Raw genomic sequence first — 27,700 nt, 5'->3', positions numbered from 1 at the left:
AATTGTCAGAGTGCAATCACACACAGACAAGTAGCAAAATCCGATCAAACACGCATACGTGCTAACCAAAATGGGAAATATGGAAAGGGATAGTGAGTTTTTATAGATATTTTAGCAGTGGATTCTTGCACTGGCACAGGATTGGACTAAACGGCTGTGGGATCCCTCCTACTCAATGAAATCTATGCTCCTCTCTCCAGAGATAGTAACAGAGTTGGAGGCCTGAGAGCCTTTTTTTTGTATTCTCAACCCTGCCCCTGGTACAAGTGGTGCCAGAGCCTTGCCATTAACTCAGACAAGAGGCCCCTCTAGGCTCTGTGTGAAATTGCTGTGCTGTTTGAAGGGTATTTGTGGGTTGAAGAAAATTTTTCTTAAGAGGAAAGAACTGCCTTTTCTTGAGAGGAAGGGCCGTCAAATCAAGACAGTTTCCACCACCATGATGGGATCCTATGGCTGCCTTAGGCCCAGTACAGACAGGCCAAAAAGGACGCCCCTCATCATGTGCGAGGGGCGCCGCTTCTAACGCCCCTTGCCCCTCCACGTGATAGGGGTCAAAAAGAGGCACCCTGTACAGACAGTGCTGCCATTGTTATGCAAGTGCCGTGTGGCATCTGCACGGTGCCGCATGGACTTGCAATCAAGTGTTGCCAGTGGCACACTGTGGCACACTCATTACATCACCACTGCAGGGTAGAGCAGACTGCTTTTACAGGGTCCGCAGGAAGCCTCGCCATTTGCGGCTGAGGCTTCCCTCCGGTGGTAAGCAGGCGATGACAGGCCGCCCTTTTGGGCAGTCTGTACCCGCATTATACATGTCTACGTCCTCCTGTTTGATGTGCCACAGATGCTATCATCCTACTCTCATTGCACTTTACTAGCCTTGTGCGGCAATCGCCTGACATTCTTCTGATGCAAGACATCTACATTTCTGTTCAAGGTTGCGGAAGTGGAACTGCCCCATGAGCTCAGGCCTCTATGCGTTTACCTGGAAGGAAGGACCATGAGTTGTTATGAGTTCAAAGACCTAGCTTTTGGTTGTAGGAAAATGAGTATGCAAAGGGCATCTTGCAGCACTTTGAGATACTGGAAAAAACAAAGGAGTGGTGGCATGAGGTTTTGTAGACTTGACTGTACTTCCTCATGCATCAGAGGAAGTAGGCTCAAGTCTACAAAATTCATGCTACCAATGTCTTTGCAGTGCATGTAGGAATCCAACCCTATTTCTTCTCTTGAAGAAACGTAACTGATTGTAGTAATAGCTAGGACAAAGGGCTTCCTTCCTCTAGAATGCATTGATGGTTACCACCTCTTCCCCACACTCTTTCTTTCCTTTTGCTTGAAAGAAACAAGCTCGACTCTCTGTGTCCCTTTATACTGGTCTTTCACAAGGGGGTGGGATGGAGGAACCTGTGAGATTGCCATTGGTGGAGGAGGCACTTTCCTTCCCTCTTTAAAGAGCCACTCCGAGCGTCCCAGTCAGACGGGAGCGCTTGGTCTCAGCATGGAGCGTGTGCCTGGATCCCTCCCCATGGCCTTGGTCCTCCTCTTGGTCCTCCTCTCTTTTCAGGTGGAATGGAGGCAGCTAAAGCCCTTGGAGAGATGCTGGCTGATGACTCCCTGTGGTAAAAAGGGTCACCTATGCTATATGGAGGTACAACTCAATGTCTTTCGTTCTTCTGGTTTGTAGGTTCTTCCTCACAACTGTCCTGACTCGAGTCCCTCAGCATCCTTCGCCTCAGGTGCGACCATCATCACCTGTGCCATGTCCTCTGGATACGTCATCACAATTTAGGGGTTGGCTGCATACCAGCAGAAACCAGGCGGAGGCCCCTCAGTTTGTATACCACTATTACACTAGCAGCAGCCAAGGCAGGGCTCGGGATCCCGGAGGATTCAGCTCTCCCCGACGGCTCAAGAACCTCTGGAATTAGTCATGCTGGGTCACCCAGAAGACGATGTAGATTATGCTGTCACAGGCCAGCGGCACGGCTCCGGAGGAAGCTGATGGGGAAGTGAGACAAACCTACGTGTGTGCTCCTCACTCACCCCCGATAGAATGAAAATACATAAAACTCAGGTTGCTTGAGACTTGGAACCATTCAGTGGAAAGAAAACAGGGTCCCTAGACAAAAACCACAGCACACTCCTCGTTCATGTGTCATTGGTGTGTATCGACAGCTCTAAGAGGTACTATTCCGTGTGACTCCTCTAGCTGCCTCCTGTTGCAATGCGGGATAGGCATTGTTAAGGAGGGTATTTAAATTCTCAGGCAGAGAAGTTCACTCCTTAAACGCAGTCCCAGCATGCAACAGGAGGCCTGCTAGAGGAGTCACCTGAATGTACCTCTTTAAGGCATAGTGTGATAAACATAATATTGTCTGTGTTTTGGGTATATATGCTCATGGATTGTGTTTTCCCATGAGCACCAATGTCATTCTAGCTCCTCATGATGTATCTTGCCATCCAGCTATGTATGGCTTTTAGAGTTTTATTTTCTTGAGTTATCTTGTGGTGAGTTTATTATGGGTTTTTGCTTGTTGGAGGTGGCTTGCAAGGTTTGTATTCTGTGTAATTACTCTTGTAGATTTTGTATTTGTTGATAAACTGTATGTTGTATATTTATAACTTTGTACTTTGTACTTTGTTAACATACTGTTATAATTGTTGTAATCCGCCCTGAGGTTTCGAGGGCGTATATAAATAAATCTTTTATTTATTTTATTTTTATTTATTGTGTGTGGAATATAACTGCTCAAAACAGAGGTGAGTTTCATGGCCCTATAATGCTCTCATCTTACAACTCCTATCAGCTCTAGCCAACATGACTGATGGTGTGGGATTATGGGTGCTTCAGTCTGAAAACCTTTCAAGGATAACCGTGGCCCACCCAGCTTGAAGCTGAATTTGCCTGTGCTTGAGATTCATTTGAATCACACAGCTGGAAATGACGTGTGCCTTCAAGTCATGTCTGATGGGACCTAAGCTGATTCTATCCGGGGTCTTCTTGGCACGTTCTTGAGGAGGGGGGGGTTCCATTGCCATCCTCTGGCAGAGGCTGAGAGGGTATGATTGCCCAAAGTGGGTTTCCATGGCTGAGCTGGGTTCACAAGCCTGGTCTCCAAGTCATAGTCCTGCTTTTATTATCTGTTGGGGGCAATGTTGGCAAGTGTCCCTATGTCCAAGCACACCAGGACAGAGGAAGACACCTGCAATCTTCTCTTTGCTTTAGGAACTTCCCCAGTTTCCCCAGAATGGCCTGGCTCCTTCTTGTGTCACAGTCTGCTCTCCATGGTGCAGGGAGTTTAATGGCATCAAGAGTGGTCATTTGGCTGAAACCTTCTGATGCAAGACTCTGCATATGTGTGTGTGGCTTGCATTGTAAGCTCACAGGCTTTAGACCATTGGCCCTCCAGCTGTTTTTGACTCATCTCCCCGAATCCTGACTATCGCCCAAGTTGGCTGCAGTGACAGGTCAACAGCGTAGGAAAAGTCTTCAACTTCTCCTTGTGTCCTCTCTTTCGATCTTGATGTCCAGAAGCTGCAGAGCTTGAAGGAGGCTGAATCTGTCTCTTAGTGGGGTTGGAATGCCTTTCTCTGGCTCACATCCTTGACCCAAACAGGTGGAGATCTGACTAATTTAGTTTTGGATTCATTTGTATTTCTTAGATTTCATGAGAGGGGCTCTGGGGCAGAAAAGTGATCCTAGGCCTACAGAGTGGCCCCTCTTCTGGTCTCAGACAGTGCGTTCCCAAACTTTGGTCCTCCAGGTGTTTGAACGTCAACTCCCAGAAGCCACATCCAGCTTGGTCAACAGTCAGGATCCTGGGAGCTGAACTCTAAACATCCACATGGCCAAAGTTTCGGAATCTCGGTCTAAGGCATTGTGAAGGTTGCAATGAAGCCTGGAATCCTGCTAGTAACATACCAGAGAAAAAAGTGTCACTGCACATGCGGAGTGACTTTTTAGACAAGTGGAGCAGATGACCGCCAGCTGATGGTGGTGAGTACGGTGTTCCACACGAGGAACCATTGCAGATACACAATAATACACCAAGATTAGAGTGGCAATGAAACGACCAGTAATACACCTAGTATAGAGTAGCAATGCACACTACCTACTGCCTTGTGCACTGGGCATTGCCCAGTGCAGTGACAGCACAATAGCTGTCCTGCATTGTGCAATTCACAATGGCAGTAGGTAGTGAATTCCACCATAGTGCAAGACATCAGAAGTGGTGTATACATAGATGTATGATGCAACTATGGTGGAATCAGTAAGAGACGCCCCATGCATGCATTTTTCTGCAATGTTTCAAACGACTAAGAGGGAGCTTTGGCTTTCCCTAGGAAGAAGTAGGTAAAGCTAGGGACACCCCGGCCACTGGAGAGGAAGCATATTGCATGCATTTGCATCCTGTACTCAACCAGGGGCTTAAGAAGACCCAGAGTGCCCATCCAGAGGGATTTAGTAGCAGGAAGCCTACCCCTTCCCTTCTCCGCCTTGCCACATGGTTTGGCTTTCTCTCTGTTTTTGAGCCTCCTGACCTACTGCAACAGTAACAGGAACATTTCTTGACCCCTCTGACTTATCCCTCTTTTTGAACCCTGAGAATGGACCATTCCCACCAGGCTACTGCCGGATGCGTTCCCTTTCCTTTCCTATCAGCATTGGAACTGGGTCCCAAGTCACATGGTTCTCTCTGTTCTTGATTTCTTTCAGGGACGGTGGCCCAGTTCATAATGACTCAGCCGCCCTCCGTCTCGACCATCTTCTGGTCAACGGTCAGGATCCCTTGTACAGGAGCAGCGGAAGCATCAGCGACCAGTATGTATCTGGTATCAACAGAAGCCTGGCCGTGGCCCTAAAATCATGATATATGCATGACAGCCAGCGACCCCTGAATCCCTGACCGATTCTCTGGTTCTGTGGGATCTCTGAGGCCACCTTCACCATCTCCAACGTCGAAGCAGAAGACGAGGCATGTCTATTACTGTTTATCTATTCATAGCAGCAGGCAGTGCCACAGTGATACACTTTAGGGGAAGCAAGGCAATACCTCCTTGCAGCTGGTAGCTTTTTGGTTTGCAAGTGGTTTAGAGCTACTGAATTGTGGTTCATCTCTCCTGTTTTTGGCTAACCTCTAATTTAATAAAATAATAATAAAAATAATAATAATAATATATATTACCTGCCTTTCCCCATGGATCGAGGCAGGGACCCCAACAGTTAACAAACCACATTACTAGAAATCACCGGGCATTTGACCTGTCAATGTGTTTGGGGCAGGGTTGCCTGCAGATTGGAGGAAAGAATGCTTTGTGTTCACATGCAGAGTGCTTCCTCTTCACTGGACTTCAATCTCAGGGGACGGAGGAGGCAGGTGTTCAGAGTTAGGGGTTCTTTCCGACAGGGAAAGGTTCAGGACGTGGGCTGTTATGGTTGAAAGCCAGCTAACACAGAAATGTAGATGTGTGGTGACCATGAGCATTCAGCACCACGAGGACGCAGCTACTGAGCTACAGCTGTTGCTCATACGGTACATGGTCACTCTACTGACTGCGTGCAGCAAGCCCAAGATGAACATGTGTCGATTATGACAAGGGGACAATTTTCTTTGGTGACGGAAGAGGGCTGAGTTTGTGGACCGCAGGGGTTTGGTGTCATATAACTATGGCCTTCCGGTAATTGGGGTTTGAGACGCACGCGAGTTGGTGTGAGATCTGTATAGTCGCGTTGGTGTTGGTGCACTTTGTAATATAAGGATAGCACTTTATGGAGCTTGGCTTGTCTGGTTGTTCATCAGAGAAGCCTGGCCGCGAATGCTTGAGAGTTCCGCTGGTACCTGTATTCCATCATTTCTGGAGACATCCATCTGCTGTATCTTCGCTGAGGGCTGTGAAACACGTTTCTAAATTTGGGAGCTACTCTGCTATACTATGACAGTCGGCAGTATTGTTGCTTTCAGACCTGGCATCTTGTCACCTGTCATTGCATGAATTGTGAGTAGCGCAATGACTCAGATTCAGAGGAGGAGAGCTGAGACGCGCCATCTCTCTAAGACCATTGCACAAAGAGGACCATGGCAACAGCAGTCCCAATGTCCATTCTGTCCTGGCGCATAAGTGTTCCCGTGCACAATGGGACACCTGGGCCTCAGGAATGTCATGCACGGGAACATGCACATTCGCCGTTGATGTGAAACGAAAGTCCCCACTTGTGCGATTGAATAGCTTGCTTTGCCTTGCATCCAATTTTGGAGAAAGGCAGGAATATATATTGCAATATGTGTGAGATGCCCAGGTCTCCAAGGAAGACCTCCCAGGCATTATCATGGTACCATAATCCCCAAGGGGATACCCAAGGAATGTCATAGGGACCGTGTACAGCAGTGCTTCCCAACCTTTGGTCCTCCCGATGTTTGGACATAAGCTCCTAGATTCCAGTGCCCTTGGCCCAGATGGCTTGGGCTTCTGGGAGTTTAAGTGCAAAACAAATGAGGAGCAACGTTTCGGAATAATTTCGTATCAGCACCAGTCCTATGTCAGACTAGTACGGATCAAGGAGGTAATAATAATAATACTAATAATAATAATAATAATAATAATTAAAATAATATGGTGTTATTTATTTAGGGCTGGTGGGTGCCAGCCACAGATGCTGGTGAAACGTCAGGAAGAAACTCTTTTAGAACATGGCCACAGAGCCCGAAAAACCCACAAAACATTATGGTTGCTGGCCATGAAAGCCTTCGACTTCACATTATTATTATTATTATTATTATTATTATTATTATTATTATTACGCATTGAGGACAGTGGCGTCCCTAGCATTGGTGTCACCTGGTTGAGTACCTGGAAGGGGATTGTGGGGTGGGTGGGTTACTAGTTACGAGTAAGGCCTATTTTCCAGGGCCTGCTCAGGAGGAAAGGTCTACTCAGAGGTAGAAAAAGAAATAGCTGCTAGCAATGGGCCATGAGTCAGAGGATCAGGAGGAGGAGCCGCAAAGGTGTATATAAAGCCTGCAGTCCTTTCTGACCTTCTTTGGATTAAGCACTTCTGAGGGTAGGGAGTTGGGCTCAGCACAAAGGGAGACCATGCCTATGAGAAAAGTATAAATTTAGCCGGCTGGATGTCACATTATGGGCTAGAGTAGTGTTTAGCTGCCTTTGAATGTGGAGGAGGGATGCCTGCAGCCACATTTAGGAGCAAATCTGCAAATATCAAAGCAGCAAATATGGAAGTGTGTGTGTGTGTGTAGGAGGAAGAAATGAAAGGATATTTGCCTACTAATTATATATCTGATTATATGTCTGAGAGCTCTGGTGCCACAACAAGCTACAGTTCCCCGAATTCAGTAGCACAGAGCCATAGCAGTTAAAGTCATGCCAACCTGGATTGACAACAGAGATATACACAGTCACCCACATGTGATGCAAATTGGTTCTCTAGTCATTGGTCTGGCTAGAATGTCATACTTCTGTCGAATGCCACATCTAGAAAAGCCAAGGGAAATGTGTACATTTGCATGATGGGTCCACCTTCTCCTCCCGGGGCATTTAAGCAAGAAGGGGGAGAGATGCCCACAGCTGCATGCCTGTCCATTTCAAAAAAGCGAAACCTTTTCCAAGATCCACCATGGCCTGTGTCCTGTCTGTATTTGCCCTTCTCGCTTACAGCTCAGGTGAGAGTGTAGCACATGGGTGGGTACTTGCCCAAGAGGCCAATTTTCATTCCCCTGGCAGCCTGTGCCACCTGAAGATTGTAATGGGAAGTCGCTTCCAGTTGTGATTTCCTATTCCAAAACTGGTGGGTAGTAAAAAAAAAAGGCTACACCAGTACTCCAGAAGTGGAATCGTGATTTTTGTGGGTTTTTAAGGCGATGTGGCCATGTTCTAGAAGAGTTTATTCCTGATGTTTTGCCTGCATCTGTGGCTGGCATCTTCAGAGAATGTTGGCATGGAAGTAAGTTGGGTGTGTACACACACACACACGCACACACACACACACACACACATTGTGACCCTAGGTAGGGAGGAATGATTTCCATGCTAATCTGTGTGTTGTTCTGTTGTTGATGGCAAGGCCATCAACCCACAAAAACTATGGATGCCAGCCATGAAAGCCTCCGACTTCACATTGGAATCGTAATATTTTTCATCCATTTGGGAGTGACCAATGGTTCCCATTTGTCCATGGGTCTTTTTGGGGGTCGTCTTGCAGAGACCTGGGCCACACAAAAGCCCTTGAGGGCACATGTGGTGGACAGGCCACAGTCTCTGCGCCCTTTCAAATAAGCCACTGACAAAGCTAGATGGGGAACACCTTCAGATGTGGAGCCGCGTCAAAATGGATCAAAGTTTTCCTTTCTTTTCCCAAGGTGTCACTTCCCAGCCGACGTTGACTCAGCCTGCCTCCCAGTCTGTAGCCCCAGAACAAATGGCGAACCTATCTTGCACCATCAGCAGTGACCCCAAGAACCTTTTCTGGCTTCAACAAAGACCTCAGCAACCGCTCCGCAAAGTGCATTGTCAGGGTTGTGGCAGGGGAGCCGGGATCCCGGATCGTTTCACAGCTTCCCAATCTGAGAATGTGGGCTATTTAACTATCGCCAACGTTCAGGCTGAAGATGAAGCCAATTATTATTGTCTGATGTGGTACAGCAATACGTTGCACAGTGGCAAAGTCGGATGGAGAAGTGAGACAAAATCTTCGCTCTTCTTCTCCTGGCATAGGGATGAGAGACTCTAGGGCAGTGGTTCTCAACCTGTGGGTCCCAACCCCTTTGGCGGTCGAACCACATTTTCACAGGGGTCGCCTAAGACCATCAGAAAGCACATATTTTATATTATTATATGAATAATGTTATGGTTGGGGGCCACCACAACATGGGGAACTGTATTAAAAGGTCGTGGCATTAGGAAAGTTGAGAACCACTGCTCTAGAGAGTGTATATCTTCAATTATTTGCCCCTTGATTTTGCATTTTATATAACAGACACCATTTTATTATACCATTGTGTTTAATGGGACTTGAGCACCCACCGATTTTGGTATCCATCAAAATCAAACCTCAGTAGATACCAAGGGCCCGCTGTATTTTTCTGGGCACATTCAAGCTTCTCGGGGCTGTTCATAAAGATCCCATGCTATTGAAAGAAACAAAAGAAATCCATTTGCAAAGTCTATGTGCGCTAACACAAATTTGAAACCAGCAAAGCCATTCAATAGGTGAAGAATTTCAGGCTGCTGGGTTGTAAATTGGAGAGGGCTCCTGTGCTTTCAACCCTTGTGTAGTAAAGGGTTTTTTAGCTGTTGATGCTTGTTACTTGGTTGTGTGACAAACAACATCTACTGGAACTATCTCTCATTTCTGCTCATTGTCCTTAACTTACCTCCATTGGTACAAACTGAATTCAGAGTTCAAAAGTAGTCTAACTCAGCTGAGGGGAATGCTTGCTATCTCAAAAATGCTCTGATGCTCCTTAGCCACATATATCCTTCTTTTTTTTTGTGAAATGTTGAAGGGCCTGGTTTCAGGCAGTGGAGAGGCAACTGGTTTCAGCTCCGTCGGAGGGGAAGACATGAGGGTACACTTTTGAAAGGAGTGCATCCACCTTTTCCTTCCCTTGGGATCCCAGAACAGATGGCTCTTCATGGTTAGAATTGTCTATCTTCTCTCCACCATATAAGTGGAGCAGGGACCCCTCCTATTCCACCAGGTAGTAAAAGCCCAAGAGTAAGAGAACACACACCACACTCTACGCAAAAAGGGACTCGCATGCACATAAGCAGCACCTGCAGACGCATAAGTGGTGACAAGTCTCATTGATCCAATGAGTTTCTTCTCGTTGGGACTAATGTTTGGACTGAAATGTGAGGCATGCAGCAAACATGCTTCAGTTATAAGAACTAAAAATGCTTACGTTTGGCTAGACTTGATGGAGCTTCCGGTATATGGTTTCGAAACGTTACATATACAGTGTGTGACATGCTTGTTCTCTTAGCTTTGGCCTTTAGGGGGAAATGTTGTTCCACCTTTCCTTCATTTGACAAAGTCCAGTGATATGATCTGCAAACAACACCTGCAACTGATGCTGTGAAGTGAAGAAGAACATTCATGATGCTTGGTTGCTCTTCCAGGGTCTTCTCGCTCAATTCTGCATGTCCTGATAACAAACACTATTCAAGAGTCTCCTGTCAATGGAAACAACTTCCCTGAGAGCAAACGGTAATGCTTTCACACCCCAAAGAGACTTAGCATCTTGTGGATGTGTGGATGTGTTTTCAAGCCTTCTGTTGACTGGCGACCCCATTAATTTCATAGGGTTTTCCTAGACGAGAAATACTTAGAGGTGGTTTTGCCAGTCACTTCCTTCAAAATAGGGCCTACAGAACCTCCTATTGGTTGGTGGTCTCCCACCCAATTACTAACCAGGGCTGACCCTGTTTAGTTTCCAAGATACATGGAATCTGGTGCCTTTCAGGTATTTAGGATGTCACCTAGCATCTTACCAGCTCACAAACTTGTGTATTTCCAAGCATTTTCACTCTTGCTAGCAAAGTTTTCCCACCATGTCATGCAGACAACAGTCTGCTTTCCCAGGGACTACCTCAACCTTTCCTCTGGATGTGATGTTTCTCTCCATGAACATCACATCCTCTAACCCAGTGGTTCCCAACCTGTGGGTCGGGACCCCTTTGGGGGTTGAATGACCCTTTCATGGGGGTCGCCTAAGATCATTGGAAAACACCTATTTAATTACAGTTATGAAGTGGCAATGAAAATAATTTCATGGGTTTGGGTCACCACAACATGAGGAACTGTATTAAAGGGTCACGACATTAGGAAGGTTGGGAACCACTGCTCTAACCTTTAAGATACATGCCCTATTCTTCATCCAGCTTTTTAATGGAGGTCTTTCATACCTTGTGTATTGTCATCATCCTAACATCCCAGAACATTTGAGGGGCGGAGGGTAGGTCTCATAGGCAAATCAATGCTGTTGTATTGGCGTTTCTCGTGATGCCATGGGTTCGCCATAGATGCATGATAATCCAGCACAACCAATGTACACATAGCTGATTTGCATGAAGGGCTTGATCTTCATCTCCATGCAATTTAGGAAAGGCAGTGGAAGGTCCCAGACAATCTTCGGTTTCTTTCGGAGAGCTGAAGTCCTTTGAGGAATCCACCATGGCCTGCATTCTGCTGTTCTTTGTACTTCTAAGTTATTGGGCAGGTAAAGATCCAAGCCACCTCTGAGTATTCCTTGCCTAAGAAAACCCTATGAAATCCATGGCATCACTGTACAAGAGCCATGAAGTTACATACACAAAAGGATGTGAAGATCTGATATCTCAGAAGGGTACCCAACAAAATGATCTGCAGTGGGCATTTCTGATGGAAAAGGAATGCATTGGTGGTATCTAAGCAGACAATGAGGGAGCATTTTATTACATTCTCTCTCTCTCTTTCTCTCTGTAAAGGTGTCCGTTCACAGGGAACAGTGACTCAACCTGCCTTTGTGTCGGTGTCCTCAGGACAAACAACCAAACTCTCCTGTTCCAGAAGTAGTGATAACTGGTATGAACATGTTAGCTGGGTTCAACAGAAAAGTGCCCAGGCTCCTCGCTTTGTACACTGCAATGGCTGTAGCAACCGGGGAGACGGGATCTCGGATCGGTTAACTGCATCCGTTTCTGGGAATGATGCCTTTTTAACCATCACAAACGTCCAGGCTGAAGATGAGGCAGTTTATTCCTGTGCTACTTGGTCTCACTCTGCTAGCGTGTGTCACAGCGGTTGAATCTGGAAGAGAAGTGTGACAAAAACCTTTGCTCTTCCTCCCCTGAGCAGGGAAGTCGCCACCCTTAAAGAGCTTCATTGACTCTCAATCCATGATTCTCAGATTAATGCTCCTTATCTCGGGTATGGCGGTGGTGGTCTTTCTTTCCTTATTTTATATTTTGGAGGATCTGGTCTTCCTTTGTAAAACTGAGATGAATATTCTGGGTGGCAACGTGCTGTTAAATGGGGGGCTGCCTTACTTCAGGTGGCTCTGGGATTTTAATAATAATAATAATAATAATAATAATAATAATTTTTATTTTTATACCGCTTTTCCAGAAGATCAAAGCGGTGCACACAAAATTTAAAACCAGTTACAAACACATCATAAAATAGATAAAACCAATAACACAATATCCAATATACAAATCTAAAACAATCATTCGAAAGGGTGAGGCAGAAAGTTACTTCTTTTTTAATTTCTTTCTTTAAAAATAGAAACTCCACATGATTTTTTGTCAGGTTTTTTGGGCTCTGTGGCCATGTTCTAGAAGAGTTGATTCCTGACATTTCACCAGCACCTGTGGCTGGCATCTTTTGAGAAGTGAGCCTAAAGCGAACCCATCATGGGGTTTTCTTGGTAAGATTCATAGGAGGTTTGCCATGGCCTTCCTCTGAGGCTGAGAGCATGTGACTTGCCCAAGGTCCCCCAGTGAGTTTCGTAGCCAAGTTGGGAATTGAACCCTGCTCTCCAGAGCTGCAGTCCAACCATCCAACCACTACACTGCTCTGGCTCCTAGTGGTTACATTGGCTTGATGCTGTCCGCACACAGGCCTGGATCCTACAAGGGTGCTGAGTTGTCCTAATCTCCCATTGACCCAATAGTGGGCCATTTTTGTTGCTATGAGATGTCCCTCCATAAGTGCACCCTTGGCAACATCTAACAGCCATGGATAGGAGAGAAAGAGGCAGTCACCCAGCCCAGAGTCTGCCTTGATCCAGACATAACTATTGCTTCAATGTTGGATTTCTGAGTGGATTCTTAGGGATATGACATTATGGAGGAGTGACTTGGGAAATCACCTTTCAGCAAAGCACAATTTCCTAAGCCACCTCTTCCTAGAATATGCTTTCTACTGTTATTATAGCACACGTATTACCATTATAGCGCATGCACTGCTATTGTTCACGTTGTTCTCCCCAAAAGCAACGTTTTATTGCCTCAAAAGCAATGTGTCCAAACTAGCTGAACTCTTCCCCCGCACTCAGTAAATCAGGCTTCTGTGGATGGGTAGCAAGCTCTATTTCAGAAGTCAGGGGCATGTAGCTAGTGAGATGCTTTTGGACAGAACGAAAGATTAAGCACCCACGCATCAAACATAAGCATACCAAAAGCATTAGCTCCACCGTTCAAACCTGGCAGGCTCAAACTCTTTTCAGTTCTCAAAGCAGTTGGTTCATCTTAGATTAGAACAGTGATTCCCAAACTCTGGTCCTCCAGGTGTTTTGGACTTCAGCTCCAAGGAACCTCAGCTTTCTTGGCTGGGATCTGGGATTCTGGGAGCTGAAGTCTAAAACATCCAGAAAGCCAGTGTTCAAACTTTGGACTTCCAGGTGTTTTGGACTTTAGCTCCCAGGAGCCTCAGCCTTCTTGTCGAATGGTCTGGGATTCTGCCAAAGTCCAAAACACCTGGAAGGCCAGAGTTTAGGTATCGCTGTTTTAGCGTCTCAAATGCAGAAAAGAAGAGTAAAAGCTTGATTTGCTTTTCCAACTGGTTGTTCCCCATCTCTTTCCAGTTCACAAGATTCAGAACAGAAGACTTTCCATATCTGAGATGGACCTCCAGTTCTTAGACTCAGCTCTCCGTATGTTGAAAACCAGACTGTAGCCCATGTAAGACTTAGGAGAAATCTTGGTATGAGGCCTTGCTGAAGCACCCCAATGAAGCTCTTTCATACTGGGCCAGAGTAGGGGAATGCCATGGGTTCTTAAATGAGGTCTAGTATGTCAATAGGGTTGCCGTATTTGACTTTGCTATGCTGTCATACATTCCCCAGAGAGACAAGGATGTTCCCGGAGAGCCAATGACTGTAGGATGGATTTGCATGATGGCATCGTCCTTCAGCTCTGGTTGATTTAAAAAAGGAAGGAGGGGGGAAGGTCCCAGATAGTTGTCTGTGTGCTTCAGAAAGTCCATTGAAGAGCTCACCATGGCCTGGGCCCTGCTTTCCTTTATTCTTCTCCATTACTGTGCAGGTAAGGAAGAGAAGATGCTTAGGGAAGCCAAAAGGCCTGCAACGAAAGGATCTTTTGTTTTTTGTGGATTTTTCGGGGCTCTGTGGCCATGTTCTACAAGAGTTTCTTCCTAACGTTTTGCCTGCATCTGTGGGTGGCATCTTCAGACAATGCCAGCCACAGATGCAGCGAAACGTCAGGAATAAACTCTTCTAGAACATGGCCACATAGTCCTGAAAAACCCACAAAAAACTATGGACGTCAGCCAGGAGAGCCTGCGACTTCACAAATGATCTCTACTTTGTCCTAACAGTGTCGTCATTTTCTGATGCAGAGATCATCCATGGCCATGTCATGTCATTTCCAATTTGTTTTTGTCCAAGGTATCAGTTCGCAGCCAACAGTGACCCAGCCTGCCTCGGAGTCTGTCTCCCCGGGACAAACCATTCCAATCTCCTGTTCCAAGAGTAGCGGCAGCTGGGACAGCCGTTTTTGGTGGATTCGACAGAAACCTGGAGCGGCTCCTCACTTTGTGCACTGCAATGGCTGCAGCAGAGGAGAGGGGATCCCAGATCGGTTCACGGCTTCTGCTTCTGGGAACACGGGTCAATTGACCATCACTAATGCCCAGCCTGAAGACGAGGCCGATTATTACTGTGTTTCTTTTTATAACACTGCCAACACGTTTCACGGTGGTACATTCTCATGAGGAAGTGAGTCAAAAACGTTCAGTCTTCCTTTCCAATCCAGTGAACTGAGATGCTTTGCAGTGATGCATTGGGTCTGGCCTGTGGAGGAATCTGAATTAGAAGGGAAAACTCCTAAATTTCCATCTCCTTCGTGAAATTATTATTATTATTATTATTATTATTATTATTATTATTATTATTATATTTATTTATATCCCACCCTTCTCCCAAAGCTGGGACTCAGGGCGGCTTGCAACATTAAAAGACACCATACAGTTAAAACAAACAAGAATATGATATTAAAATAGAATTAAATAGGTACAAGAATTAAAACAAAGTATGACCATCAGCCCAGTCACCTGTGAAAGCCAATTTCAATGATTTATCTGGCATACATTTACTGTAAAGTTCAAAGTTACCCCAGAAAGCCACAGTAAGGCCTCATTCCCACTACGTTTTGAATGGTTTGCAAATCGGTTTGAAGTGGTTTAAATGACCCTGGTTCACACTTGAACCGAATCACTGAACTGATTTGGAGAGGGGAGGCATGCACTAAACCCATTTAAGCTGCGTCTTTTTAACGCTGATTTTTCCCACGTCTTTTTGGATAAATCGATTTTGCGCAAGTGTGAACCAGATGTGGATCGGAATCGATTGAAACTTGCCCTTTGGCCAGTTGGAGCGGGTCCATTTTGAATCGGTTCTTTCGCCAATGTGAGCCACAAGTGGGCTATTTTATTTTATTTTGCAGCAAGAAAATGCGATTGGGGCAAATGTAGCGTGAACCACGCTCTGCTGCTGAACCGATCCATCAATTCGGATCACAAAGCGATTTATTTGTAAGTGGAAATGTGGCCTAAGACAGTAAGAAGCTCAAGATCTCCTAAGCGAAGGAGAGCTCAAACGATCAGTCTCCTGTTCTGAAAAGGTGCTGCAAAAAAGTGCCATGTAAACCCACTTGGGCAAGTCCCACTCTCTCAGCCTCCAAGGATGGCAATGGCAAACCCCGTCTGAAGAACTATGCCAAGAAAGCATATAAATATAAATACCCTGGTCATACTGACACTTTCTATTTACATTATCTCTTGGATAACCAAAAACCAAATGTTCTTCATAAGGTAGCAAAATTTTGCTATATTGTATGTAAATTATGCCCCCAACTGGTTGCTGACGAAAGCTGAAATGTTTACAGCTGATCTGAAATCGTATCTGAAATTGTATACACAATTTTTAATAACTGTGTTGTGTAGTTGTTGTATTGTCAAGTTTTGTATTGGTCAATGACCGAACAAAATTTTTTACTTACTATTTACTTTACATACTGTACAAATAGTCCATTAACTTGATTTTCTGTGAAATTCACTGCAGAAAGTCAAATCAGAATTTTAATTGTGGTTCAGAGATTAATTCCTGTTGTTTATGCCAGCATTTATGCATCTGATGGGCCACATTCAACCATCCTAAAGCAATTTTAGTAGCACACAAACCTTTCTTGTGCGTTTACTTTACAAATAGTGGGAAATTGTGTTATATGGCACTCTGATACCTTTTATTTATGTTATTTGCTAGATAATTAGAATCCATATGATGTAATTAAGGTAGCTACATTCTGTTATGTCATATGTTATGTTTGCAATTGGTCGACGATAATAGATAGAGTTTGACTCTGCTGTACGCTCCTCGATTTGAATTTTAATAATAGTTAGTAATTGTGCTGTACAATTATTATTTTATTGGTTTTTATTATTTTATATTGGTCAATGACTGAATAAACAGATTGATTGATAGGCCAAAAAAGCCCCATGATCGGTTCGTCTTAGGGTTACTCATGAGTTGGAAACGACTTGAATGGATGCAACAACAACACATGTGCAACCTGCTATCCAGGTAGTCTCCTTTAGAGGGGAATATTATATGTGATTCCCTGCATTTGACAACACTGCAATTCATCACATGCCTCCCAACTGTCTCAAATTGTCAGGGACAGCACTGATTGATCCTCAGTCATGCCACATTTTCAGCTGCCTTTAAAATGTCCCAGTTTCTCCCTCCTCCTCCCACTTTCCCCCTTTTCCTTAGCCTATCTCAATTGCTGCAAACTGCATCCGATGTTCAAGAGGAGTTTGCACTTAACTCAGAAGAGGGACTTTGCATCAGAACCTTGCCCTTCCCAGTAGGCTCAAGCAAAAGCAAACTGCTGCAATGCCTTCCAATTTGTGTGTCCTTCCTCCTTGATACTTTTTGCCATCTGGACCACATTCTGATGTTGCTTGGCTATGGGTGGCCTGGTTTGCACCTTTGAAATGTTGGAGGGTATGTCATTGCCACCTGGTGAGACTTGGACAAAACCTGTACCCTTGGCATGACGTGAAGGAGAATCTTTGGGATGCTTGGGTGCTCTTGCAGCCCCACTTCTGCAAGGAGACAGAGCATAGCTGTGTACTGCATCCTGCGCCATGTTTACGTTTGTCAAATAATATCAGTTGCTAAGAAAAAAAGCAAGAGGATGCTGTCATCCTATAAGCCTTTCGTTGGCCACTATGGGAAAAGAATAGTGAGCCACCATGATGTAGTGGTCTGAGTTTTGGGCTCGGATTCTGGGAGACCAGGGTTCAAATCGTCACTCAGCAATGGAAACCCCCTGGCTGTCTGGGGGCAAGTCACCCTCTCTCAGGTCTAATCTGCACTGCAGAAATAATACAGTCTGACACCACTTTAACTGCCATGGCTCCATATGATGGGATCCTGGGGTTTGTAGTTTGGTGGGGAATGCAGTTAAGTCTGTCAGAGCTTGCTGGTGCCCCAGGAAACTACAAACCCCGGGATTCCATAGGATGGGACTATTATAGTGAAAGCAGTGTCAAACTGCATTATTTTTGGGGTGCAGATTAGACTTCCATCTTTAAGGAAGGCAATGGCAACCTCTCGCTGAACAGATCTTGCCAAGAAAATGCCATGATAGGTTTGCCTTGGAGTGGCCTTAAGTTATAAATGACTTGACAGCACAGGAGAACAACAACTGGGAAGAGAATGCTGACACTATATAGGTCTGAGCTTGAGTGTAAGACCTAGGTGTAGCCAATATGATTTAAAAGTGGACCTCTGTTCCCTTTGAATGGATCCGAGAGTCAGACCGTAAGTTGGCAAGAGACTAAGGCTGCATCCGCACTGCCGAAATAATTGGGTTTGATACCACTTTAACTGCCATGGCCCATTTTTTGTGGCAAGCGATTGTGCCACCAGGCATTGTATGGTATCCCTTGATAACCCACTCTTTTTGGAAAACAAGTCTCTTGCATGCAAACCAGCACTGGTCTATTTGCTTGCTGTCATGCCACCAATAACTCTATGGCTGATTTGCATGGAGGGGACATTCTTTATCTTCACACAACTTAAGGATGGAGGGGGAAAGGTCCCAGACAATCTTCTGTTTCCTTCCGAGAGTGAAACGCCTTTCAGAAGCTCACCATGCCCTGCCTTCTGTTGCTTTTTACACTTCTTAGTTACTGGGCAGGTATGGATGGGAAGATCTGAAATTACGGCCACCTAAGGGTGACCAAACCATTATATTATTAGTATTATATTTATTTGTATCCTGCTCTTTCCTCAGAACTGGGACTCTGAGCGGCTGATCTGAAGTGGGCATTCCTTACAGGAATGGAATGTGTTTGTGAAATCCGAGCAAACAATCATAGCCGCTTTGATCTGTCTGGAGAAGCGGGATAATAATAATAATAATAATAATAATAATAATAATAATAATAATAATAATAATAAATTTCCCCCAACTCTCTTGCTTTCTTTCTCCTGGTAAAGGGGTCTGTCCACAGCCGACTGTGACTCAACCTGCCTTTGCGTCGGTGTCCCCAGGACAAACAAGTAAACTCTCCTGCACCAAAAGTCCTGGCAACTGGTACCAGTATATTAGCTGGATTCAACAGAAAAGTGGCCAGGCTCCTCACTTTGTGCACTGCAATGGCTGCAGCAACAGGGGAGATGGGATCCCGGATCGATTCACCGCATCCGCTTCGGGGGACAACGCCTATTTAACCATCACGAACATTCGGGTTGAAGATGAGGCAGTTTATTACTGTGTTGCTTGGTCAAACACTGCTAGCGTGTGTCCCAGCGGTTGAATCTAATGGGGAAGTGTGACAAAAACCTTTGCTCTCCCTCTTCCAAGCAGGGAAATCACCATGGCCTGACTGTATGTGTATATATAATTTTAACACAACTCTAAAACAAACATTAACATTAAAAAAAACAACCAAATCTGTAAACATAAAAATGGTAAAATTCCAACCTCTATTCTTTGTCTATAAATACAGTTGGCCCTACTTATCCACGGATATTTTATCCACGGATTTGAGCATCCACGGCTTGAAAATATTCCCCAAAAATGATACATTCCAAATAGCAAATCTTGCTTTTCCATTTTATATAAGCGACACCATTTTGTTGGGCCAGTATATTTAATGGGACTTGAACATCCACGGATTTTGTTACCCACGAGGGGTCCTGGAACCAAAGCCCAGAAGATGCAAAGGTAGTAATATTGTCAAATGAAGATCTGAATCTATTTAAAAATTAATGAAGATTTGAATCTATTTCCTCTATTTCATCCAAGGGATATTCTTAATGGATATCACAATGTTTTGCAGATTATTGATAATCACTCCTTATCGGGATCCCCATTTCAAACTGCTAGATTTCTTTATATGTTCTTATTCCAAAGCGTATGCTGCTCTAGCTCCCCAATTTCAGTTCAGGTAATCGATCATTTCTGTCCAATCTTTCCTGAAATCTTTTATTCTCCCTTTTCTGATCAATTGAGTCAACTTATCAATTTTGATAAAATCATACACATCTTCACAATTCATCTCAGCTTTACCATAAACGGAAGGCAGTAGCATATAAAGGGAAGGTGAATTCTAGGCCCCAAGCAGTGGATGCAAAAGTCCCAGGACTTATACGAAATGGTTTTATTTCATAAATTCAACTGGTTCAAACCAAATTGCGATTCGGTTTAAAAAGTAGTGAGAATGAGGCCTAAGTAGTCTCAAACCTGGGTTATTTCTGCAGTGTGGATGCAGTCCTGGTTGCACTCTTCTCACCCCTTGGCTTAGGACAGAGCTAGGAACCTTCTCTCATCTTAAAAATACACATTATTCCCCTATTTATGCAAATCTCTGATCATCGGTCTGGCTAGAATGTCACATCTCCTTAGTGGAGGAGTCCCAGTTTGAAAGACATCTGTGGGCAGGAATACATTTACATATTGGACTCCCCTCTTTAGCCCTTGGGAAATTTAAGAAAGAAGCTGCAAGAAGGTGTCTGTTAACCATCTGTTTGCTTTAGAAAGTCCAGGTTGTCTAAAGAGTTCACCATGGACTGGGCTCATTTTTTCCTTGTGCTCTTTGCTTACATTTCAGGTAAGCATACTGGAATGGCTCGAATTCCGTAAACCAATGCGTCAGCCATAACTCTGTCACTGTGCTTTCGAAACAAAGCCTTTCTGGGTCCAAGGGGTGAAGCAACAGATCATGCTTGGACTTCCATGGCTCAGTGCTCTAGCTCCCTGGGATTGTGGTTTGGTAAGAAGGTCTTCTGAATCTGCCAGAAAACTCCTGCGCTGTAGCTCAGAAGGCGGCATCTCACCAAACGACAAATCCCACCATTGTATAAGAAAGAGCGATGGCAGTGAAAATGATATCCAAAGGCTATAATTTTGCAATGTGGACACACCCAATGCCATTTTTTTTGTTTTGTTTTCTAGGTGTCATGTCACAGCAACCAATGACTCAATCTGCCTCCGAGTCCATCGCCTCAGGAAGAACGGCGGTACTCTCCTGTACCGCCAGTGGCACCGTCAGCTATATTGCATGGCTCCAACAGAAACCTGGAGAGCCGCCTCGCTTTGTGCATTGCAATACTTGCAGCAGAGGAGCAGGGATCCCGGATCGTTTCACGGCTTCTCTCTCGGGGAGGACCGGCTATTTAACTGTCACTGCCATTCAGGCCGAAGACGAGGCGGTTTACTACTGTCACACCTGGTTTAGCAGCATTAGCTCATGGCACAGTGGTAAACTCTGGCGAGGAACCCTGTCAAAAAGTTTCACCCTTGCTTTTCTCAGAAGAGAAAGCAGAGAATCCCTAGAGCATAGGGTGGGCAACTGTCAGGGTTTAGAGGGCTACCTTGGTACCCCAGAGAATCTTGGAGGGCTTCACACACACACACACACACACACACACACACACACACATCAAATTTTTCACTCTCAAATATTCCTCATGCTCTCTGGGAGACATGTGGGCCATTTTGCAATGGTTTTGGCCCTCTCTGAGAACATTTGAAGTCCAAGAGTGATCCAGAAACAGGAATTTATCTAGACGTCAACCGGCAGGCCTAGGTGAGGGTGGGTGTTCATGAACAAAGTGGGTTAACCTTCCTGACGCTGACACTGAGCAGATGTTTTCTATTCACTGCAACAAGAGATCTAGCCAGTTTTAGGGCCACGCCACTGTAAAGCACGCATCACCATCTTGGCTTTGTAGCTCCCCTTTGTAGTTTCAGAGTTCGGTGGTGGCTGATGGGATATTTACCCATTTTCGCCTGGTAAGTCCCCAGACCCACTAAAAAATACAAGAGATGAACTGGCATGCATTGCTCAGTTGCTCCTTACATTGTATTACTTTACGCATGTTTATTGGTCTGCCCATGGCACATTACCTTATATCGCCTTGGAAGACAAGCGTCACTTCACTGCATGCAAATAAATTTACAGGAGGGGCTCCTCTTTCTGGATTTAACAGACGAGGAGGAGCAGTGTCCAAAATCTTTGGCTTCAGGTGCTCCGGCTCTTTTCGAGGTCTCACCATGGCCTGGTGGCTGGGTCTTCTTGCATTTCTGGTCTCCCTCTCAGGTGAGGACAAGGAGGAGTCACTTTACATAAAACCATGGACCCAAACTACATTTTAAAAAGGCTATGTGCATGTTAAAGTTTGTTAGCACCCAAATGCATGGTGTTCATGTTCTGATGTTGTTTTTTTAAAGGTGTCGTCTCACAGCCAACGTTGACTCAGCCTGGCTCCATGTCCGTTTCTCCAGGACAAACCACTAAACTCACCTGCAGTGCCAGCAGTAACATAAACTATATTGGTTGGTATCAACAGAAGCCTGGCCATGAAGGCCCTCGCTATGTGCAGGCTGATGGTTACAGCAGGGGACCAGGGATCCCAGATCGATTCACTGCTTCCCGCAGTGGGAACATGGGTTATTTGACCATTACCAATATCCCGCGAAACTACAGTTCCCAGATTTCCACCTCACAAATGTGAGTTGCACATTTGGTCGCACATTAAGCATAGCTACTCCACATGAGGGCTGTGCATGCACTGAAGAATTAATGACGTTTGTCACCGCTTTAAGTGCCATGGCTCAATGCTATGAAGTTCTGGGATTTGTAGTTTTAGGAGATATTTTGCCTTCTCCGTCAGATGCCACAACAAACTAAAAACTCCCAGATTTCATAGAATGGGACCATGGCAGTAAAAGCGGTGTCAAACTGCATTGACTCTGCAGCCGAGGTCTGCTTAACACAACCAACATGTGATGCTGCATACAGGGATTGACACTACACAAATGTGAAGTAAGATCCTGGCCCATGTTCTATGGTCAGAAAATAAAGAGAAAAATGCAGACAATGAGCATCATGCATGTCATGCGCACATGCCAGACATGACAGAGAAGTCCTGGCCCAGTGAACCTTTTGGATAATGGCAGCAGGTGACACAGCTAAGTCAACCGCTGAAATGCAGTTCAGATTTGCAATTATTGTTGTTGTTGTTATTTATATCTCGCCTCTCCAAGCAGATCGAAGCAAGATCTGAGTAGGGCAGTTGAGGACCAGAGTTCTTGGAGCATGAATTCCTCATACTCTCATTCACAGAGTATCCATAAATTGACATCTCTTTGGCAGAGTAAAACAACAATAACATAGGCAATGCATGTGCAATGTTTATCTTCTTTAGCATCAAGGAGAACAATGTTGGCGCACTAATTCACGCCAATGTTTATGTTGTGCAGAGTGTATAGGAGGCCTGCTAGTCCAGCTATGATCTCTAGGAGGAGATATTGGACCATAAGCCTCTATTTGGTAGAATGAGATGAGCATCCAAGATGCCGCGATGCCCCTGCACCTGGGGCATCAGGTATACATGGGTGCTCTTCTGGTACTTCCTTTTCCTCCATGTTTAGACACATGTTTCGATGCTTCGATTCAAGCTTAGGCCAAAACAAGCCAGGGTTGGTGGTGGGGAAGGAAGCAAACCTCTGCTTCTTGGGGCCTGGTTTCCCAAATTGTTTGGAGTGAGGTGAGGGAAAGACAGAGGGCCCTGTTTTGGGAGCACCCAAAGTATATCCAGTTATTGTTACTGCTTTCTGACCTTTTGTGAAGGTGTCAGTTCAATGTAAGGATGGGAATTCTCAATTTTCCCACTTCCCGACAGATGTCAAGGAAAAGATATTGATATTTCTTCCTGTAGTGTCAAAACATTTGGGGATGTGTTGCCTCAAAATCTTATGTATTGGCTTACTACCCTAAGACCCCATGACTTCCACCAAAGATATCACTTTCCAATACAGTCAGTCCTCCTTATCCACAGATTTTTTTATTCATGGATTCAAACATCCATGGCTTGAAAATATTTCAAATAGTATAAATTCCAAATAGCAAACCTTGATTTTTCCATTTTATATAAGGAACACCATTTTGCTATGCCATTCAAATAATGGGACTTGAGCATCCACGAATTTTGTTATCCACGGTGGACCCCAGTGCATAGCAAGGAACCACTGTAGACACTAATACTACCGTATATACTCAACTATAAGTTGATCTCATGTATAAGTCGAGGGCAGGTTTGGGGGCCAAAATTATGGATTTTGATATGACCAGTGGATAAGTCGAGGGTAAAACCTAGAGGCTTGTAACAAAGGATGTAAAGGAGGATGCAAAGGAAAATGATGCTAAAGAACGTAGAAAATTCTGGCAGGCATAACTGTTTGTGTTCATCCTAAAAGCTGGATGGATCCAAGATCACAAGAGGGGATATATGCTTCTTTTTGGTGCTCCCAGGATGGACTAAGCTCTCACCTTTTATCACTCTATTCAGAGAAAGGAGATGGCTCATATATATATATGAGTTAGAATATAGTATGTACATTGATCAGTGGATAAGTCAACCCAGGTTTTTTGAGTCAATTTTTTTGACTAAAATGTCTAGACTTATACATGAGTATATACAGTAGGTAAGATGGAAGGTACCCATTGGAACCCTCTTGTTGTGGGGAAGAGGCTTGCGTACCCTAATGATGTTGTGAGCTATGCTGGCGGTATAATAGCCACCGGTAGGGCCTCCCATGCCAGACAGGTCACAACCGAAGGGTCTGACCAAGAGTGCCAAAGGGCAGGATGGGCTCTCTAGCCTTATGGCCACCATCCTAGGAGAAGGAAAATTCTAATCCCAAACCCGGGCAGATGGTGCTCGTCTAACCCTGTAAGGTCAACCATCTAAGAGAAGGAAACTCTAATCAAACCTACGACCTGAGGACCTCGCTGCCACCGTCCATGCTTGTCAAGGCCTCAGCAGTCGAACCTCTGGTTTAAAGGATGAAGCCAGTTCTGTGCATGCTGCGCTCCACCAGAAAAATCCATTGCACAGGCTTGAAAGATACATCCAATCCCTGAAAAAGCCCTGTAACGATAGGCGAGGGATGAAACGGCAGGTGTAAAGATGCACTGGAAGCCGCAGACCCAACCCTGCATGCAGGCGGTTCAGGACTTTGGTCACTTGAGACTGACCCAGGGATGACAGTCTTGTTCGGCAGCATCCTGAATGACCAAGCAGCCTTTTTAAAGGAGAGCACTGCTTGCTCCATATGGAGAGGGGCCTAGAAAAGGTGGCCTAAAGAAAGCTCACCCCCAACTACCTGGTTGGCTAGCTGCGGCCAACGGGCATCTTCTGATGCGGTCAAACAAAGACAAAGAAACAAAGGCACACACCAGCCTCCAAAGGTGCAAATAGTCTAAGTCTTGCATGCTGGAACATCAGAACCATGCAAGATTCTCCAGATAGTGGACGTCCTGTGTGCCATTCTGCTCTAATAGCCCATGAACTGTCACGACTTAACATTGACATCGCTGCTCTTAGTGAAGTTCCTCTTCACGAGGAAGGCAGCCTCAAAGAACACGGTGCCTGCTACACATTCTACTGGTCTGGCAACCCAAAACTGAAAAATATCTTTCGGGTGTAGGCTTTATGATCAAAAACTCCATTGCCTCCAAACTCGAAACCTTGCCAACAGGACACTCTGATCACATTATCTCCTTATGCCTCTCACATGTTGTTCTCTTCAGTATATATGCCCCAACTATGCAAGCCGACCTTGCAGAGAAAGACAAATTCTACTCAGACCTACACCACCTCATACAAAAAGTCCCTGCAAAAGACAAAATCATTGTCCTTGGTGACTTCAGTGCCAGAGTAGGAAAGAACTTTGAAGCCTGGAAAGATGTTTTAGGCAAGCATGGTGTTGGAAACTGTAATGATAACGGATGCCTCCTGCTAGAGTTTTGTGCAGAACACTAGCTGACTATTACAAACACCATCTTTCAGCAGAAAGATAACTTGAAGACAACCTGGATGCATCCCTGATCCAAACACTGGCACCTCATTGACTACGTCCTAGTGCGCCAGAAAAATATTTGCGATGTCCGTCATACCCAACTGATGCCCAGTGCAGAATGTCAAATAAATCATTGCCTTGTAAGATGTAAACTAAATCTTCATTTTAAGTTTAAACCTAAGAGGGGTGGCATCCTAAAGAGGAGACTCCAAGTCAACAATCTTCAACAAGCTGCCATGAGAGACAACTTCCAGGCAAATTTGCAACAAAACAACAACAACAACAACAAAAACCCTGAAGACCATCCTGTAGATTCTTCTCCTACAGTGCTTTGGCAACATATCAAAAACAGCATCCTGCAGTCTGTGGAAGAATCCTTAGGATTCTCCCTCAAGAAAAACCAATACTGGTTTGATGAAAACAACCAAGAGATCCAGGAGCTGTTGGCAAAGAAGAAAACTGCTCACCAGGTACACCTCGCCCAGCCATCCTGCCATGTAAAAAAAAGCAGCCTTTCGCCTTGCATCTAGTCAACTCCAACAAAAACTCTGAGACATTCAGAACAAGTGGTGGATCAACTTAGCAGAAAAGACACAACGTTGTGCAGATCTGGGTGATTCTAGAGGATTTTACGAAGCTCTTAAAGCAGTGTTTGGACCTACATATCAGATCCAAAGCTCCCTATACAGTACAGATGGTCAAACACTAATCACAGATAAAGCTTCCATTCTGAACCGATGGGCTGAACATTTCCAAAGCCTCTTTAGTGCCAACCGAGTAGTCCAAGATTCAGCTATTCAACATATGACACAACAACCGATGAAGAAGGAATTGGACATAGCTCCCACTTTGGAAGAAACCGTTAAGGCCATACAGCAGATGAAAAACGGCAAGGCTGCCGGGATTGATGGAATTCCACCTGAAGCTTGGAAACATGGAGGTCATGTACTCCATGCTAAACTCCACGAGCTCCTTGTGAGTTGCTGGGAAAAAGGTGAACTGCCACCAGATCTCCGAGATGCAGTCATCATCACCCTGTACAAGAAAAAAGGTGCAAAATCAGTTTGCTCAAACTATTGAGGTATAACACTGCTCTCCATCGCTGGAAAAATCCTTGCAAGGTTACTCCTGAACAGATTAGTTCCTGCTATTGCAGAAGAACTTCTCCCTGAAAGCCAATGTGGCTTTAGAGCTAATAGGAGCACTACAGACATGGTATTTGCCCTCAGACAACTGCAAGAGAAATATAGAGAGCAGAACAAAGGACTCTATGTAACATTTGTCGACCTCACCAAAGCCTTCGACACTGTGAGTAGAAAAGGTCTGTGCAGATCCTGGAACGACTAGGATGCTCCCTCAAATTCCTCCAGATGATCATCCTGCTACATGAAGGCCAGCAAGGTCAAGTCAGATATGGCGACGCTCTCTCTGAGCCCTTTCTAATAATCAATGGTGTGAAACGAGGTTGTGTTCTCGCTCCAACTCTATTTACAATCTTCTTTAGCATGATGCTCCAAAGTGCTCACAGAAGAAGACGGCATTTATATATGCTACTGTACTGATGGTAGCCTGTTTAACTTAAGCCGCCTGAGGGCCTGCACTAAGACTCTAAACTATCTAGTCTGTGAGCTGCTTTTTGCTGACGATACTGCCCTCGTTGCCCATACCGAAGCAGCTCTGCAGCGCCTAACATCTTGTTTTGCAACAGCTGCAGAGCTCTTTGGACTGGAAGTCAGTCTGAAGAAAACAGAAGTTCTCTACCAGCCGGCACCAAAGGAAGAACACTACCATCCCCACATCACTGTAGGCACATCTGTGCTTAAGTCCATCCAGCAGTTCACCTACCTGGGAAGCATCATCTCCTCAGACACCAAGATTGATAAGGAGATCGATCACAGACTAGCAAAGGCATATAGTGCATTCGGAAGGCTTCACAAAAGAGTCTGGAGTAACAAACACTTGAGGAGAAGCACCAAAATCAAGGTGTATAGGGCCATTGTACTGTCTATTCTCCTTTATGGGTCTGAAACATGGGTCACCTATCGCCAACACCTACGACTCCTTAAACGCTTTCATCAGCGCTGTTTACGCACAATTCTAAATATACACTGGACTGACTATGTGACAAATGTTGCTGTCCTTGAGCAAGCAGGGATCACCAGCATTGAGGCCGTGCTACAGAAGACGCAGCCGCTCTGGGCAGGACACATTTCTAGGATGAAGGACCATCGCCTCCCAAAAATAGTATTCCTCGGTGAACTTGCCACGGGTCAGCGTAAGAGGGGCACCCCAAAGAAGA

General features: G+C 45.1%; 1 protein-coding gene across 15 annotated transcripts in view; it reads left to right on the top strand.

The window, feature by feature from the left end:
* The window catches only part of LOC121916567 (immunoglobulin lambda-1 light chain-like), a 189,793-nt gene that overhangs the window by 70,825 nt on the left and 91,268 nt on the right, over positions 1-27,700 (top strand). For 2 of the 15 annotated variants that reach the window (XM_042441845.1, XM_042441843.1), the window contains exons 1-2: positions 13,976-14,046; positions 14,409-14,709. The exons of 12 other annotated variants lie outside the window; for them this stretch is intronic. In XM_042441845.1, the coding sequence (XP_042297779.1) occupies positions 14,001-14,046; positions 14,409-14,709 (347 nt within the window). In that variant the 5' untranslated portion in view covers positions 13,976-14,000. Of the gene's footprint in view, positions 1-11,158; positions 11,241-11,487; positions 11,792-13,975; positions 14,047-14,408; positions 14,710-27,700 lie in introns of those variants that run through there. One more of the 15 variants, XM_042441839.1, reaches the window with a different exon arrangement.

Source organism: Sceloporus undulatus, chromosome 10 (genome assembly GCF_019175285.1).
Source record: "Sceloporus undulatus isolate JIND9_A2432 ecotype Alabama chromosome 10, SceUnd_v1.1, whole genome shotgun sequence".
NCBI classification, from domain to species: Eukaryota; Metazoa; Chordata; class Lepidosauria; order Squamata; family Phrynosomatidae; genus Sceloporus; species Sceloporus undulatus.
This window is presented reverse-complemented; position numbering and strand designations above follow the sequence as displayed.